This window comes from Barbus barbus (assembly GCF_936440315.1).
Source record: "Barbus barbus genome assembly, chromosome: 24".
Lineage (NCBI taxonomy): Eukaryota > Metazoa > Chordata > Actinopteri > Cypriniformes > Cyprinidae > Barbus > Barbus barbus.
The window spans coordinates 3,789,194-3,808,108 of record NC_136752.1 but is presented as its reverse complement, the minus strand read 5'-3'; the positions used below and the strand labels follow the sequence as shown (position 1 = coordinate 3,808,108).

The window sequence follows — 18,915 nt, the reverse complement described above, 5'->3', positions numbered from 1 at the left end:
GGCTAATGAACAGTCAAAACTAATACACCCTACAGCATACTCCCACCTTACGGTATGCCACGTACTGCACTTTAATACCAATACAGTACAAACTGGACTACCAGTACACTACTGCACAAATACAACAATCTTTTTGCCAGCACTGGATACCATCCAATGCACATCCATGACATTTGCACATCCGGTTTATATATAATCTGCTGCATCTTCGCATATTACTGTGTGTATATAACGTAGAATGTGTACTACATACTGTGTATAATGTGTATCGGTAACTGTATGTCTCTCTAGTAGTACACTGTGTGTACTGAGTATATGTATGTGTATATTACACATTGTCATCTGTATAAAGTCTGTACGTATGTATGGTAATGTCTATATGTAAATTGTTTCTGCACTGTCTGGAGCACGCTCTCAAGAATTTCACTCACGAAGGCACATGTGCTGTGGTGATGTGACAATAAAAGTGATTTTGATTTGATATACAGATATGTATTCACCTCCCCACCCCCGAACCCTCGCCTTCGCCGCTTTGTACCGCCAGCCTGACAAGCGGGTCCGACCGGCGCCGAGAATGGCTGCAGGACCGGATGGCTGCTTGCCGGAACTGGATTACCTCCCCTGTTGCAGTCGTGTGGCTATGTTGTTGATTGACTATGTGCTTTTTGTTGCTTGGGTGTTTTTCCTGTTCTCACACTGTACTCCCAAAGGAGCATAGTCTGTGAATTTTTTTTCTCCCCCCTTTCCTCATGTCATGCTGTATCTCTTCCTCACAATAGCTACATTTCACTGCTGGTTATACTCTGTAAAATTATGTATGTGACAAGTAAAATTACTATTACTATTACTATTATTACATCCTAGATTCATAAATCATCATTCATTTAGGCCAGAAGAAGACTGGTCCCCCGACTGAGCCTGGTTTCTGTTTCTGTCACCAAAGAGTTTGGGTTCCTTGTCACTTTCATCTTTGGCTTGCTCAGTTGGGGTTTAAAAGACACTAAATATTCAATAAAATTAATGTATTATTAATGTGACTGTTATCGGATGAGGAGACTGAAGTGAATTGAGCTGAATAAAGACTATTTTCTTCTCTAGAGCTGCTTTTTAGCTGAATCCAGTTTGTTTCATAATTGACAAATCAACACTGTTATTGAACTGGTCTGAATCAACATTGAACTAACTCGAGCTGAATAATGACACCTGGCTTTTGTAAAGCTGCTTTACAGAATTTTTCTCATATTTGATGACGCTTGCATCATTGATTCTGTTATTTTTTCTGTTTATTACTATGAGGCTGCTTTGAAAATCTGTGTTGCATAAAGCTTTATAAATAAAAGCGACTTGACTTGACTTGTGTTGTACGTTTGTCAAATAAAAGCTTAAGCTTTAAAACAAGATAATACGCTGTTTCATGTGAGCAATGTGGTCAGGCAAAACTTTATTTTGCAACAACACTGTATTTTACACTACTCAAGAAAATTCAAGAAAATCTTCAACCAAAAGTTCATATAATGTACAATAATTTATTGTATTAATGTCTTGATCTATAATGCATAAATATATTAATAAAAATATCTCATTTGAAGAACATATGAAATGCTTCCTGTAACAGAACGAGAACTGACTGGACAATACAAATTCAAATACAAAGCATAAAAATGATTTACCACCTTAACTTTTTAATTTATTGTATTAAATTACTGATTTATAATGCACTTAATTTTAGCACATCATCAATATAGTTTTTAATGTCTTGGTGGAAAAAATCTGAAAAGTACTTTCTATTAGTAAAAATTCACTTCTTGTTTTAGCATAAGTAAAATATTTCTTAAAATTAATTCTAAATGTCTTCTTTAAAGACATGTTTACCTTGAAATGTGAAACTTTCTGAAATGCTGTCAGCCACATGCTACAAACACCTCAAGGTTTTTTTTTTTCTTGCAATCTAATCTGCACTGAACATGGCATAGGGTTAGCACTCAGAAATGAGCAAATTCTATGAATAATTACAAAGAAACAGTAAGCAATTAAACATGACATGACTTTTCGCTTTTTAAATCATATTTTTGCCTTTTCATTTCAGTGGTTTTGAGGTCTTAAAAATGAATAAAGTACAAATATTCCATGTAGTCCATAAAATAATATTCACTCAGTAACGTAAATAATATGCACAGTCATTTTAATACAGCTAGAAAAAAGTTGTTTATTACTTGTTTTACTATTAAGTTTATTCAGCTATTTCGACACATGATCAGATCATGACACATAATGCCAATATGCTGCATCAACACAAACAGGTCAAACATACTGTATTTTATGCTTAAACATGCTGAAGATCTATAATGTTAGTGTACGAAACTATATGAATGAATAAATAAACTTTAAATTTATTCCACATAAATATTACAGATTTAATCAATTGTATGGGGGCAAAGGGCAAAATCCATCTTCCCTGATTTGCAATATTTTCAAGGTTCCCAAGAGATTAAAATTGATTTTTTGAGTCACTCCACTGTTTTATTTTCTTTCATTTTTTTTCCAATTTTTCAGGATCGAAAAATGCAAGACCACTCATTTAAAAAAAAAAAAAAAAAAAAAAGAAGAAAAAGAATCCGCTGTAAATAATACTGTAATAATAACAATTATGTTGTATTTAAATAATATTTTGATCTATGTTGCTCATTTTGATAAGTTTCTGTATTTCAAAGTTCATGCGGTGGACAATCACATCAGTACAATTTACACATTTTACTTGAAACTGCTAAACAAATCTGAATAAGTAATTTGATATTTATTGACAAAATCTATGTTCTTTGCTATTCAGCCTACAGATTAAAATATATAAGAAAAATGAAAAAATAAACCTTTTCTTTGAGGAGAGAAAACCAGTGCATCATGTCAACTGCCCACATAAGTCATAAGTATTCATTTATTGCTAAGAAGCAAGCGTAATAAAAAAGAAACAGATTTTCAAAGGTAATCTGTATTTCCAAAACTTACACAAATGTCATATAATGTAAAGGAGCAGCAGTCATTGTGAGTAGATGGACCAGTATATGATGTTGAAGAGCGTGTAAGCTCCAGGGAAGATGACCCGTGAGTATTTGTCTATGGCATGAGTGTCTATAAATAAGCTGCTGCTTGAGCTTACAGCAGGTCTTTGAGCTCCCTGCTCATTATCCAGGACCAGATGAACCAGGAACTGCTCCTGTTTGTCTCCGTTCAGCTCCGACATGCCGTAGTTCCCTGTGTTCATCATGTCCATGTCGCTGTAGCTGTTGCTCATCATCATCTGACCAGGATGGGTCATTCCACACGTACACGGCAACTGCTGCATAACACAATCACATATTACTTGTAACAATCTGAATTTAAAGGGGTCATGAACTGAGAAATCAAAATTCCATAGATATTTTGACATAAGAGGTAATTGTACTGTAAAAACATCCTGTAAGTTTAAGAACTTAAAACTTTCTTGTTAGTTTAAAAACAGCTTATATTGATGGCAGTCTGCCAAAACGACAGCTTGTGGAATGTTCTACTCTATGATGTAATAGTGTGGATAAGCACCCCCTCCACAGAAGAAGATCAACACCTGCTTCTACATTGGTTCCTGTTTAGCCCCGCCCACTGATTCTAAAGCACTGCCTGTTTAGCCCCGCCCACCGATTCTAAAGCACTGCCTGTTTATACCCGCCCACCGATTCTAAAGCACTGCCTGTTTAACCCCGTCCACCGATTCTTAAAGCACTGCCTGTTTAACCCCGCCCACCGATTCTAAAGCACTGCCTGTTTAGCCCCACCCACCGATTCTAAAGCACTGCCTGTTTAGCCCCACCCACCGATTCTAAAGCACTGCCTGTTTAGCCCCGCCCACCGATTCTAAAGCTCTGCCTGTTTAACTCCGTCCACCGATTCTAAAGCTCTGCCTGTTTAACCCCGTCCACCGATTCTAAAGCTCTGCCTGTTTAACCCCGTCCACCGATTCTAAAGCTCTGCCTGTTTAACCCCGTCCACCGATTCTAAAGCTCTGCCTGTTTAACCCCGTCCACCGATTCTAAAGCTCTGCCTGTTTAGCCCCGCCCACCGATTCTAAAGCTCTGCCTGTTTAACCCCGTCCACCGATTCTAAAGCTCTGCCTGTTTAACCCCGTCCACCGATTCTAAAGCACTGCCTGTTTAACCCCGTCCACCGATTCTAAAGCTCTGCCTGTTTAGCCCCGCCCACCGATTCTAAAGCTCTGCCTGTTTAACCCCGTCCACCGATTCTAAAGCTCTGCCTGTTTAACCCCGTCCACCGATTCTAAAGCGCTGCCTGTTTAACCCCGTCCACCGATTCTGAAGCACTGCCTGTTTAACCCCGCCCACCGATTCTGAAGCACTGCCTGTTTAGCCCCGCCCACCGATTCTAAAGCACTGCCTGTTTAGCCCCGCCCACCGATTCTAAAGCACTGCCTGTTTAACCCTGTCCACCGATTCTAAAGCGCTGCCTGTTTAGCCCCGCCCATTGATTCACGCATGTAGTGTTTAGGAGAGAGGAGAAAGTGCAGGTATATGCAGAAACCATATGGTAAAAAAAATAAAAAAATAACACTAGCTTCTCTATTCTTTTAGTATTCTATCTATTTGTTTTCTTTTTATTTATTATATAATTAACAAAAAGCAAAAAAGGTCTCTAACACTAGCTTGCTCTATTCTTTTCTATTCTATCTATTTTATTTTTATTTATTATATAATTTAAAAAAATCTTGTACTGCGTTAGGCTAACTGAGATTTTTCACATATCATTGCTCTTTTGTTGATTTTGTTTGCTTCCATTGTCCTCATTTGTTAGTTGCTTTGGATAAAAGCGTCTGCTAAATGACTGAATGTAAATGTAAAGATGCTCCGAAGGCAACAAGACACTGTGCAGTGCCAAGCTGTGGAAAAACAGTAATTGTGTTCCCTTCTTTCTGAACATTAGGAAAGTGTGAATGAACTTAATTTTTAATAAAGATCCAGACCACGTCAGTAAGAACTTGGTTGTTCACTTCATTTTACCGCGGAATAATTTACAAACAAGGCACAGGATTTTCAGAAAGATTGAAACTAAAAGACGATGCTGTGTGACTGTACACTACATGAAAGTTCAAAAACAATCTTTTTTTGGGTATTGTTTTTGAATTATTACTTTTACAATTTGTACTGTACTAAATTAATACTAAATACTTTTATTAGCATTTACTATTTTCACTATTATATTACATTCATGACTTCTTTGGGTCTTGTTCACTCAATCAATAAATTAATGCTCCCAGCTAAACTTTTGGTAGTCAATGAAATGGGTTTCTCTATAGTGATCCCTTAATGTCTATTATGTTTATGGCCTTGCTAAAATGCTGTATTAACCACAGAAGAAGTACATCTTAATTAATGATAACTAAACTGTTATAGCTTACCCTGTTGCTTTGCGTCCTCTCTTTGCGCTCCTGCAGAGTGGACAGGTAATTGACAGCGGCGTACTCGATCACAGACAGGAAGACAAAGACGAAGCTGACCCACAGATAAATGTCCACAGCTTTGATGTAGGAGACTCTGGGCATGGAGGCGTTCACGCCGGTGATTATGGTGGACATGGTGAGCACCGTTGTGATGCCTACAAAGAGATCAGGTTGATCAGTTTATTGCAGTTTTATGCAGAGTAATGAAATGATGCACTGACACATGCTGCAGTTGTTTGCAGCAAGATGCAATTACACAATTCATTTGAAACACCTCACCCAGAGGAACCCGTGCAGGAACAGCTCGCCGGTCGATCCAGAAGGACACCCATGACAGCATGACCATCAGAGTGGCAGGAAAGTACGTCTGAAGCAGGAAGAAGAAGATATGACGACGCAGAGTGAAGTTGATGTAAAGACGATTGTACCAACCTGCAGAGAAGATTGAAGAGAAAAACCTAGCCAGTTTTAGTCATTACAAAGCACCAGGGATCAAGGTGTACAGCAGGGTTATTGAATTCTGCTCCTGGAGGGAACCTTAATCAAACAGATCTGCCTGTGATAATCAAGTAATACTCAAGACCTTAATTAACTGGAGTTGGAGCCAAACTCTCCAGGTTGTGGCCCTGCAGGAACAGAACTGAATATCCCTGCTAGAGATTGAATAAACTCAAAAACAAGCAAGTTTGAACATCTATAGCAGTTTATTGTAGAACATTCTTGCCTTGATGCTGATCTTTCAATAAATAGCTTGTTATTAGTATTAATATTTACTATATTTGAATTCAGTTTGAAGTAAGCAATATGTAATTATACTAAGAATTATACTTAAATTGGTGATGCAAAGAAAGTAGAATCAAATCTTCAATGTTGTGAAATATATTAAAGTGAGACAGATTATCAAGAAAAGAAAAGTATGGAAGGGGCCTATTCAAGTGGACCAAATGATTGGAGAATCCCTCACCAGATAGCAATCTGTCATTTTATACCACAAGATCCAATTATGATATTTTGATTTAAAAAAAACTATAAGAAAAAAAAAGGAAACATATGAATGGATGAATTGTAAATCAGTAAGAAGCATTTAGAAAGTACACAGGGTCATGCCCACTTTAAAAAAAGTGATGTTTTACCACTATTAGAGTGGTGCCAATGTGACGTTTTTCTTGTTTTTGCAAAGCATCCCATTTTGATTTTCACTGTCAACTATAAACAGTAAAATAATTTTAAGTTAAATCATTAGTCATGGGTGTCCAGTCCTGTTCGTCGAGGGCCACTGTAAAGTTTAGCTCCTACACACAAGCCTGAAAGTGTCTAGTAAGGCCTTGATTAGCTGGTTTAGGCAACTTAGACTCATGGCATAAACGTACCTGGGTGCACTTTTTAGCGAGACCGTTTTTACGTATCTTACTGCACGTTTCGCCGCAGTTTGAAAGAGAAATGTCCACTAAGTGGCGCTAAAACAGGTGTTCAATACGTAAACCATGGCACGTTTTTATTACGTTGATATAGGTACGTATTGCTGTGTTTTTATTACGTTGCTTCAGGTATGTATTGCGGCAGTTCAGAACTCAAATATCCGGTGACTGTCACTAAAAATTAACGCTCTATCGTACTGGAAATATGCCCTACACCAAACCCAACCCTAAACCTACCCGATAGTGTTGACAAATGCAAAACTGATATAAAAACACATTTTACGCATGCTGTTTGAACTTCCTTATATTATGCAGATTTGAACTGTTCTATCGAACCGTAGTTACATGGGATTCAAAGCGGCGCTCCTCACCTCTCAAGTACATCTCCGTACTCCGTGAGCTACCGAACAATCTACCAGCATATTAATATTGTTTTGAAGTCATAACATATTCTTCAAGTAATTGTTAACATGACTTAAATTACACAAGACAACACAGAGGATGGTAATGACACATGGTCACATACAGTACCTGTGCTGCTGTAGAAGGCTAGTTTTGTGGTGGTGTGAAACTCCTGAATGAGGAACTGAGACAGAGAGATCTTCTCATCCGTCTGCAGAGATTTGTTTCCTCTCTTCCAGTACAGCATAAGGTCGTCGTCAGTATAGGCATCTCCAAACAAAATAACACAAATACATATGAACTCACTAACACTAAAAGACAAAATAAACACAGAATATACTGCTTTACTCAAAATTATCTCACATTACTGTTGTTCAATTCAGTCATGAAAATGTTTACACCAGTTGTGTTGTGTTTAGACTCACAGCTCTCAATCTCCAGTGAGCATGTCTGGGTGTCCAGGGGAAAGTGACTGAGATCCATATTGCACATCGCTGTGACTGTAACCCTGTTGAATGTGTTTGGAGTAATTAAAAATTGTGTCACAAATCCACAATATAGATATACAGTATGTCTCCTTTATTTTAGCAGTTTCAATTGAAAATGATTATACTAAGGGGGCTGTAATAGGCGGTAGGTGGTATGTAATAGGGCATTAACCTTTAGTGGCAGTTTCAGGACTGCCACAGTACGAACAACAGTATCTGTTTTGGATAAAACTGAACACAATTTAAGCACCAATCACAGGACATTTTACTATGAAAGTGTTGCGAAATATGCAAGAAACACTTCTCAAAAACGTTCAGAAAAAGACATTAACTTAGGTCAATAACTTCCATTTCAGGCCAAGGATCAGGATTGAGGTGGAGATACTACATAACTCCCCAAACAAAATAATGGAGCTACCACTGTACCACGATAAAAGGCTGGTGATAGAATGCTATGTCATTAGGTTTGCACTAATTCATCTTTGCACAAACCAAGGATTTCTTTTCTTGAAACCCACAATCAGTGACACACACACACCTGGATGGAGCTGCATGATCAAGAGCACTTGACAGCAATTCCTTTCATCAAGCAGAACCCCACAAACACAGGTTGAAAATTAAAGATTGGTGACTTGCTGTCATTGTCTGTCTAATCCCAGGAAGTAGCTCCCATTGCACACATGTCCTTACACTGCAAGCCCTGGAAGTCCCCCATTTTTCTCTTTAGCAACTTTCTGAGCATACTCCTCACTTTTCCTCACCTGTATATTCTTTAGTAAAGAACGCCACCATGCTAAAACATCTCATTGTATGTCCCTTATTGACTCAATGTAGATACTATTGCTAGTGGAGAATGCAGGCAGCTTTAATAAAAGCTTTAATGACTTGTCATTACCTTACTTCTGCAGATCCAGCCTCCATTGCCGATATATAGGAAATGCATCTTATGACATTTAAATGATTTTTAACTGGTGATTTAATGACTCATAATTACTGAATAAATGATTACAGTCAGCCACTCACTTATTACACAAATCTCTATTATGCTTTCACAGCATCATGCTGAGGATGAACATGACCCCACCGATCTTTTCAGAGGCATTTAGATATGACAAAACCTGCAACAAGAAAACTGATATAAAGAAATATTCTAGCAAATACTATAACAGTTTAACTTCAACCATTTGCTTTCAAGTCAAAATTATTTAATGCACACATAAATTCTTTACATCTATAATGAAACACCTCATAATCTAGCATATCTGAGAGAAACTGTTGCACAACTGATCTGAGGACATGAAGAGAACTATGCAGTGCATAAATAAATCATGAAAACTGCAATCATGGTGTCTTGGCTGTTGTGGAGATAACACACACATACACACACATCACACAGCTAAGAAGCCTTTGAAGAAGAATTTGGAGAAAAATGGAAGAAGAAAAAAATCCATGTTTTGGGCACAATCTCCACTTTGCTGTGAACGAAGCATTGGGAGTAAACAAGATGTCTGCAGTGCTGTCAAGGCTTTGGAAACCCATATCTGCATTCACCAGATAACCAATGCTTTCAAGAAACAGAAAGACTTGTCCCTCCCAGACCACAAGCTCTTACATTATGAACCCACTCATTGGAATTCATCTTATGGAATTTTAGCTCAAGCCTGCATGATAACAAACTATGAAAAACTGAGGGGGTTAGAATCCTTTCTGAATGCACTGTAGATAGCAAAACCCTACAGATCAGCCATCTGGTGTAGGGAGGAGCTGGCCTTGACATAACAGATTGACTTATAGATTGTAAATCGAGCTGTACATAGAAGAATAAAGTCATTTTGTCCAACAGACTGGGTGTGGGAGGGCTCTGAGATTAAAACTCACCAATGAGCCAGCTTTGTATCTGAATCTACATGTGGCTTGCATTAATCCCACAGATTCCCACATATTAATCCACACTTTCCATCTAGAGCAAAAACCAACCAGGATCAGCGCCTCCTAGAGATGACAGATCTTGGTCAACCAAAAATGTAATAGCAAACAGGGAGTTACTAAATGCAAAAAAGTGACTGTTGGTTTATATCAAAGAGCTTTGATTGAAAAATTTGATATTTTTGTTTATTGGGCAAATCTGAGTCTCTGAGTCTCTCTGTCATACATCTACAGCAAATCTGGATGTAACGTGGTACGATCCTGAGAATGTATGTGGGTGTGAGTAATCTGTGACACTTGCCTCAAGCTGTACAGCACTTTTCCATCAGGATGCACTCGGAGCATGACGTTCTCCGTGGTGGTGTCATGAATGAAGGATCGTTTGGAGTGGACAAAAAATATGTCAGGTACCCAGATTTTCTTCACCAGCCGGCCATCAAAGGTCATGCTCTGGTTGGTGTTGCTGGGAAAGGACAGTCGCTCATCCTTCCAGTAATGTCTCAGGTACAGGGTCATGGTGAAGTCCTGAAGCAAACAATCCAATCATTCATTCGTCTTAACATAAGCAGTTTAAACAATAGCCTCATTTCTATCCTAAGAGGCCTCTATATAAGAAAAAAACTGACTATTTGTCAACACATCTAGGGTGCTTGGAAACGTTACTGGGTGGTGAATTTGAGCATTTGCCCTAATCCAAATCCTGTGGCACAATCTCAGAGTGGAAAAGCTCATCATAGCACTCATGCATTTATGATGCACTCTGAAATATGCAAGTCATATTTACATAGACACATGTCAGTCTCCTACCATATCTACTTCAGAGATGGTGTCCAGACTCTCAAGCTGAACATCAACACCCACAGGTATTGCAGGCCCTGAAATGAAGAAAAATAAGCTTTAAGCAGTCTTACAATGCACTCATTGTAAAAATTTGATAGATTTAAACTTGATGCGAAAAGTTAAAGTTTAAACTTGTTGTTTGTCTTTGGAGTGTTACGAGCTGTTCATGCATATATAAGATCCGTAAAGTTGCAAAGACTAAGGTTATTGCACACTGAGTCCAAACTTTTGGCACGTTAAAAAATAAATACAACCTCACATTGTGTCAATCACGTTAGCACACTGCCTCCGAAACCTTCGTCCGTCAAATAAAGATTTGGATCAGGTTTGATTTTCTGCGTTTTCGCATCGGTAACATGCATTTTGATAGGAAAGGATGGGGAATACGAAAAAATGGCAAAACGCATGCGAAAATTTCAGACTCAGTGTACAATGACCTTAAGCTTTGTAAAAATCGGTGCGTTTCAGAAAGGCAGGGCAGAGAGGAGCAACAATAATGGACGGTATGTGGAAAATAATGTGTTTTTGAACTTTAAACCACGTAAACACATTGCATTACACCAAATACACAATATATATTTACTAGGACTAGATGTTAGAATCCCTTGACATTCAGGAAGCACTATTGTTGGAGATGTCCTCTTGGATGGATGGACAAAATAATGTTATTTTTAGCATCATCATATAACTACTCAACAAGTCTATGCATTCATTAACCACTTCAATAACATTAGCGTGAGCTAAGCAAAAGCTTTTGATAAAGTAGGTCTGTGCTCATCTGGATGCATGCCACATCGGATTAAGGTGGTCAGGCCAGTTTTTGGAACATGTTAATTGATTTGTTATTAGTCCAAGGTGGTTTACCACCCCATAGCATCATACCAAACCAGGGTAATCAAGGTGTTACGGGAGTGACGAGACGTAAGACGTGCGGATCCATTTGCGAAGCTTTATTAAAAGACATGGTCATACAGGCAGGGTCGAGAGACAGCAAACAGGTATGGCAGAGGCAAGACAGAGCAATCCGTGGAGCAAGCGTGGGTCGACGATCGGCGTACCAAATCCAGAGAGGGCAAGGCAGAGAGAATAATCCAAAAACACGGGCAGGAATCAAAACACAGGAAAACAACGAGGAAAACTATGAACAGAGAAAGCTTGGTATGCAGACTTGGCTAACAATACTCGGCAGCAAGCAAGAGCAAGTCCCAGGCTTAAATAGTGTGTGTTTGGGTGATGGTGATTGCGAGATGGTTCTCAGGTGTGGGCGTGATCAGTGTGAACAGCTGTGAGTGATTAGTGAGTGCAATGGATGGTGGGAAATGGAGTCCAATGTGCTGTGTAGTGTGAAAGTCCATGTGGTGAGCGGGTGACCTCTGGTGGGTAGTAAACGGAAGTGCATGGACCAGATTCGTGACATAGCCCCCCCCCAAAGAGCGGCTTCCAGACGCTCCTAAACAATCCAGGAGGGCGGTGGAGCGGAGGCGGAACAGGGGGAGGGATGGAGGGCCAGGTCCGTGAGGAAGTGGGAAGACCGGAGACTGAGGCAGAACAGGAAACCAGGGCGGAGCCAGAGGCCAGGGCGGAGCAGACGGCACAGGAGCACACCAGGGCGGAGCAGACGGCATGGGAGCACACCAGGGCGGAGCAGACGGCACGGGAGCACACCAGGGCGGAGCAGACGGCACGGGAGCACACCAGGGCCCACCAGGGCGGAGCAGGCGAGACCAGAGCCCACCAGGGCGGAGCAGTGGACCACCACGGCAGAGCAGATGACCACCAGACCCGAGCAGAGGACCACCACAGGGAGGCAGACAGGGCAGGAACCCATGACAGAGACTGGGATCTGGGGAGAACAAGGACAGAAAACACAGAGAGAGCAGAGACAGACAACACAGGGAGAGCCTTCATGGTCTCAGGAGCCGTGGCAGGGCAGGACGGGACCAGAGCGCACCTGGGCGGAGCAGGAGACCCCCAGAGCCAGACAGCTGACCACCACCGCGGAGCAGACAGAGCCAGAGCCCACCAGTGTGGAGTAGACAGGGCAGAGGATCTCCACGGTAGAGCAGACTGCTCAGGAAGCCATGGCAGGATCAGGGATTTGAGGGAAACAGAGACAGACACCACAGGGAGAACAGAGACAGACAACACAGAGAGAGTCCCCATGGTCCCAGGGGCCGTGACAGGGCAGGTCAAGAGTTCGTAGACGGTCTCTATGGCCGTAACAGGACAGGGCGTCAGTTCACAGACGGCCTCTTTGGCCGTGACAGGACAGGGCGTGAGTTCACAGACGGCCTCCATAGCCGTGAAAGGGCAGGGCAAGGATTTGCAGACGGCCTCTTTAGCCATGACAGGACAGGGCATGAGTTCACAGACGGCCTCTTTGGGGCGCTCTGGAGGAGCGGACACTTGGGGATCGGGAATGGCACTCCTGGCCGTGACTGGAGAACAGGATTCTCGGGATTCGGGATCGGCTCTCCTGGTCGTAGTTTGAGAACTGTATTCTCGGGATTCGGGTGTAGGTGCCACCACTTCGAGAGGTTCTGCAGCCGAAGCCGCCACCTCTGGAGGCACTGGAGCAGACTCGTGAACAGGAGAGACCTCAGGAACAGACTCGTGGACAGGAGAGGCCTCAGGAGCACAGTGTGCAGCCCACACACTCAAAATGGCGACCGCCATAACGGGAAGCACCGAGGTCAGGGGAACAGTCTCTGTAACAGCCAGGGTTGAGGCCCTGGGAATGCCAGCTACTCGCACCGACATCAGTGGTGGGTCCATCACACTGGATATCAGAACTCGAAGGACTGACCTTGAATCTGTGGGAACAGCCTCTGGCAGCTCGGCGGAGACGTGGTGTGACTCTGGCTGGAGCACTGAGACGTGGTGTGACTCTGGCTGGAGCACTGAGACGTGGTGTGACTCTGGCTGGAGCACTGAGACGTGAGCAGACTCTGGCTTGGCAGGCATGACGTGAGCAGACTCTGGCTTGGCAGGCATGACGTGAGCAGACTCTGGCTTGGCAGGCATGACGTGAGCAGACTCTGGCTTGGCAGGCATGACGTGAGCAGACTCTGGCTTCTTAACACAGGCTGTGGCTTGACTTGGCTCTTTGAAGTCAATAATAAGAAGGCTACATCCATACCTGACCGAAGTTCGTCAGAAAAGCTGCTGGATCCATGTTGGGCCGAGTATTCTGTTACGGGAGTGATGAGACGTAAGACGTGCGGATCCATTTGCGAAGCTTTATTAAAAGACATGGTCATACAGGCAGGGTCGAGAGACAGCAAACAGGTATGGCAGAGGCAAGACAGAGCAATCCGTGGAGCAAGCGTGGGTCGACGATCGGCGTACCAAATCCAGACAGGGCAAGGCAGAGAGAATAATCCAAAAACATGGGCAGGAATCAAAACACAGGAAAACAACGAGGAAAACTATGAACAGAGAACGCTTGGTATGCAGACTAGGCTAACAATACTCGGCAGCAAGCAAGAGCAAGTCCCAGGCTTAAATAGTGTGTGTTTGGGTGATGGTGATTGCGAGATGGTTCTCAGGTGTGGGCGTGATCAGTGTGAACAGCTGTGAGTGATTAGTGAGTGCAATGGATGGTGGGAAATGGAGTCCAATGTGCTGTGTAGTGTGAAAGTCCATGTGGTGAGCGGGTGACCTCTGGTGGTGAGTAAACGGAAGTGCATGGACCAGATTCGTGACACAAGGTCTACGACAAGGATGTCCAGTCTTGCACAAGGAGGTCTACTTTCCAGCAGAGTTTAGCTCCAGCTAATGAACCCGCTAATCAAGGTCTTCAGCATCACTACAAAGGTATGTTGGAGCAAGTGCTAAACTCTACAGGACGGTGGCCCTCCAGGATAATAATAATAATAATAATAATAATTAGTTACATTTATATAGCGCTTTTCTGGGTACTCAAAGCGCTTTACATTGAAGGGAGGGGGAGGGGGGGGATCTCCTCAACCACCACCAATGTGCAGCATCCACCTGGATGATGTGACGGCAGCCATATTGTGCCAGAACACCCACCACACACCAGCTTATTGAGAGGAGACAGAGTGATGAAGCCAATTAGTGTAGGGGGATGATTAGGAGGCCATGATGGTCAGAGGCCAGGGATTTGGCAAGGATGCCGGGGTGAGACTGAGTAAGAGTCAGTAAAGCTGAACACCAAGATTAACACAACAAGATTAACCTCGGCTCCAGCAGCTGCTAGTCCATCTGATCAATCATCTAGATCAACTTGGAGCAGCTGATTGACTGCCATATAATCGCATGTTACAATATGGCTGTTCACAGCCTAAATGTTACATGACGTACACGTAACATAAAGATTTATGATCATAACCCTTCAGAACAGATAAAAAACTTTACTTGTAAGCATCTGTTACATTATCTAAAAATAAAAAGGAATGGTACACAAAACAAAACACTCAAAAAATAAAATTTACCTTTTTGTAATTGACCGTCCAGTCACATTTTTTAAGTACCACAATAAAGGTTTTTGTAATTATAAGGTGATTTACCTGTCCATTTCTTAGCATACTTCAACAGCATTTTATATAGAAGATTAGCTTAAATGCAAGCTATTAAAATTTCTGTCATGTTCTAGTAAATCTGCATGTCCTTGTTTAGCACTCAGCAGTGTAAAAACGTGCATGAAACTTGAGAAATGTCCTTTCTGCACCATAGGACAATATTTTCATAACCCTTATTCTGAGTTTGATCTGACTGTAGTATTTACAGTTGGTGTGAACTTTAGTGAAGATACGGGCAGATAAGTGAATGCTCGTGGCACAGAGCCACAGTAAATCAGTCATAATCTGGCCTGAGCTTATGTAAAGCTGATTGCCTGTGATGTCAGTTCAAATCCTACACAAATCTGAGTCTTGTGGTGTTTATTAAGATCTGCTGGTATTTCATATCGGTCATTAATGCATTAATGATAAAAAAAAAATAGACTGAATATTAATCCATATGCACCACAAATAAAGCCAATAAAGTAATGCTAAGAGCAAGCAGAAATCAACAACAACAAAATAAAGTAATCGTTGATTTATTTTGATTTAACATAAATGCAACAATCAAATTAAATGATTACAATTATGTATTATTTTATATGTTCTTTAGCATAACCAACAATAAGCTTTATTATTTATATCTGTTATGATTAAAATAATTCAACTAGAATACATATACTGTTTTAGACGACTGCCCAGAAGACTTTTCTGCATAGACCATCACATGAAGAGCCTGGAAACTCTTCAAAAGTGCTTCCTAGCTCATGTGTTTTGGGCTCAATGCATTCTTCTCATCTTACCTCCAAAGCCAGGCCTCATGGTGAAGTCATGGTCATCTAACTTGAGGAGCTGTTCTGACTTCGTAACGGGAGCTTTTGTGACATCTGGACTTCTCATTAGTAAAGTGCTGTTAAACACAAAGAGGTCACAAAAAAATGTCAAAACAGTTCCAATGCAAACAGAATTGGTTGATTGGTTAATTGATATATTTGAAACACAGAAAATTGACAAAACCAAATCAAATATTTAAATGAATATATAATACTACATTAGTAGGGTATTATTAGGAAGTATTGGTTGCGAAATAGTTTTTTTTCTTATAATTACATTTAAAAAGCACTTCATTTTTGCATGACATCATACAGTAGCTGTTGAAAAATCACTTTTCTATTATTATAACGTTAATTCATCAAGCTGCAACAGGGAGCTTGAAACGGAGACCTCTCACAAATCTTAGCATGTATGGTTATATAGATATTATATTTTTTAAAAGGTGAACAAATTAAATGAGCTGTATATTTGTACTACCTGCCAGGTTTACTTGCTTCTCTCTCTGTTCTGGTGGTTTCTCGTTTGGATCTGATAGGATGCAGGATTTGACATTATTAGATATCAGAGCATAACAACAACAAGTCAGCAAACCAATTAGGCACTTTAATGACTATGATGAATAAATAAATAGCAAGCATATTGGTTTTATATTAAGGGAAGATCCATCATGAATATTCTGTTCTTCATAAATACAACATCAAAATTAATCAATGTAACAATGTGTGGAAAAATAAAATGTCTTTGTGTTTGTTCTTTCCCTCTTTTGCTTTAATGATGCTAGTACTGATGATCATATGTGACCCTGGAGCACGAAAGCAGTCTGAAGTCGCTGGGGTATATTTGTAGCAATAGCCAAAAATACATTGTATGGGTCAAAATTATTGATTTTTCTTGTATGCCAAAAATCATTAGGATATTAAGAAAAGATCATGTTCCATGAAGATATTTAGTGAATTTAGTAAACCCTGTGGTCCAGGGTCACTTATTTTGAGAATGTTCCAAACAGCATCTTGTGTGTTTTATCAGAAACAAGGAAACCTGACCACCAGTACAAAGGATTTCTCATGATCAGTGACACACTACATGATTCATTATGTCATGCTTCATTGTTATATATGTTTTAAAAAGTTGCATTTATATTTTATAGAATGGTACTCTCTGCATGAATTCAGCTACGTTTATTTAAAGAAGGCTACATTTTGCACTTTTTTTGTATTACAATATATTGTGTTATAGATTGTTTCTTTCCGATATTTACTTTATAAACATCGCGACTATGGCACAGAAAAAAAAGAGTTGTTAATAAAACACCTATAATTCGTGCAGCACTCATCATAACGGCATATTGACATCCCATACACCTTCTCTTCTTCAGTTATTTATTTATTTTCTGAATGGTTGAATGCATGAGTGAGGTGATGCACTCACCTGGTTTGGCTGCACGTCTGAAGCACCTGTCCGCGCAGCTGCAGCGCTCCAGTGGAGAAAAAACACGCGCAAAGCAGAAAGCAGACATCAGCGTGCATGATGCCCACATCAACCTACAGCCACGCAAACCCCGTTAAAACTGATTGAAACAGCACTGGAGGACTCTTAAAGACGACCCACTGCCACGGTGCAGCCTGTGAGGACGTGCCATGCACCGCTCACTCAGATGCGTTTAATCTGCATTAATGTGAAGGTCAGATCTGCTTCTGCTGCAGCCTTTCTCGCATCCAGGAGGAGCTTTCGCAGGTTAGAGGGTGAAACAGACATTTGCTGGCTGTATATTATGTAATGTTCGGTAAGTAGTACGTGCTATCTGAATTACACTTACATAATCGAGTGGTATAGTCACTCAGCATTGTTCTAATGTATTTCTGAACGATTTTTTAAAGGCGTTAAAATTAAACATTTTGACAAAAAATATTCATATTGAATATTCATTCAATAAATGTGAGTATAAATCGAAAACAGCAGTCAAAAGACTGGAGAGAGTTTATTAAATTTGTTTTTGACGATCATATAAGATCGTGCTTTCTTGAACCTTGAAATTAAAATGCTAGAAATGAACTTCTACCTATGTGAATTTCTTTACAAAAAAACAAACTAAAAAAATATATATACAAAATAATAATAATAAAACAAATAAATTTAGATTTTATTTGATGGATTTGATTTTTACTTGATTGGGGGGGGGGGGGGGGGGGGGGTTCGGTATAAGGCTTATATCGAATTTTTATTTTTAACATAATAAAAACAATAAGTGTCTATGTTTCTGCTCCTCCTTCATTACTAAAGTCCAGAGCAAACAGAGCTGGAATCCATACTAAAAAGTTTTTTTTTTTCTTCTTCACCTGTTTACCTGCTTTAACTCCAATAACTGCTTTGTTGTATTTTTTTTATTAATTTACTTTCATTCCAAAATGTGGAAAACAGCCATAATAAAGAATGAATGTGTGCAAATCTTTCACTGGTTTAATTTCTGTGCTGAATAAATACCATAGGCTAGTATCCTTACAATCTGATTCCAGTTTATTATTCCCTTTCACAGTATTTTGCATCAGCATGCCTAACGCTTTTGCAAAAGAGGTTCAAATTATTGAATTAAATATTAAACAAATGCCATTCAACTCCAGAATGTCTAGATACATTGTTTTAAAAATAACTAATAATTTTATGCATATTCAATTACTGAAGCTTCTATAAACATGCCACGACATGAGAGATGCATGTAATAGGTACATATACATTAATATAATTAATTTAGTCAAACCTCTCTTTATTTAACTCTTGCAAAGATCATAAGCCGTTTTTGGCTGCTTGGTAAAATATATACATTTAACGTGCTGCATGCTAAAACTTGTTTTCCATCAGAATTCACATGCATGTCTATACTGTTTAAACACATTTGTTCTAATGGATCAGCTGAAAGATTTCTCCATTGATCAGTCTAATTCCATTAAGAGTGCCCTGTGATTGTGACATTGTCCAGGGCTGATGCTAATGCTTTGCTGTTATAA

At 40.2% G+C, this 18,915-nt stretch overlaps 1 protein-coding gene across 1 annotated transcript; it reads right to left on the bottom strand.

The window, feature by feature from the left end:
* Positions 1–3,034: 3,034 nt before the first annotated feature.
* Positions 3,035–17,439, bottom strand: gabrr1 (gamma-aminobutyric acid type A receptor subunit rho1; the record flags this gene model as incomplete). Its single annotated transcript, XM_079375362.1, has 10 exons — positions 3,035–3,334; positions 5,441–5,637; positions 5,762–5,914; positions 7,432–7,572; positions 7,728–7,810; positions 10,018–10,241; positions 10,524–10,591; positions 15,883–15,989; positions 16,391–16,441; positions 17,342–17,439. The coding sequence occupies 10 exons, from the start codon at positions 17,437–17,439 to the stop codon at positions 3,035–3,037; spliced, it is 1,422 nt and encodes a 473-aa protein (XP_079231488.1).
* Positions 17,440–18,915: the final 1,476 nt, after the last annotated feature.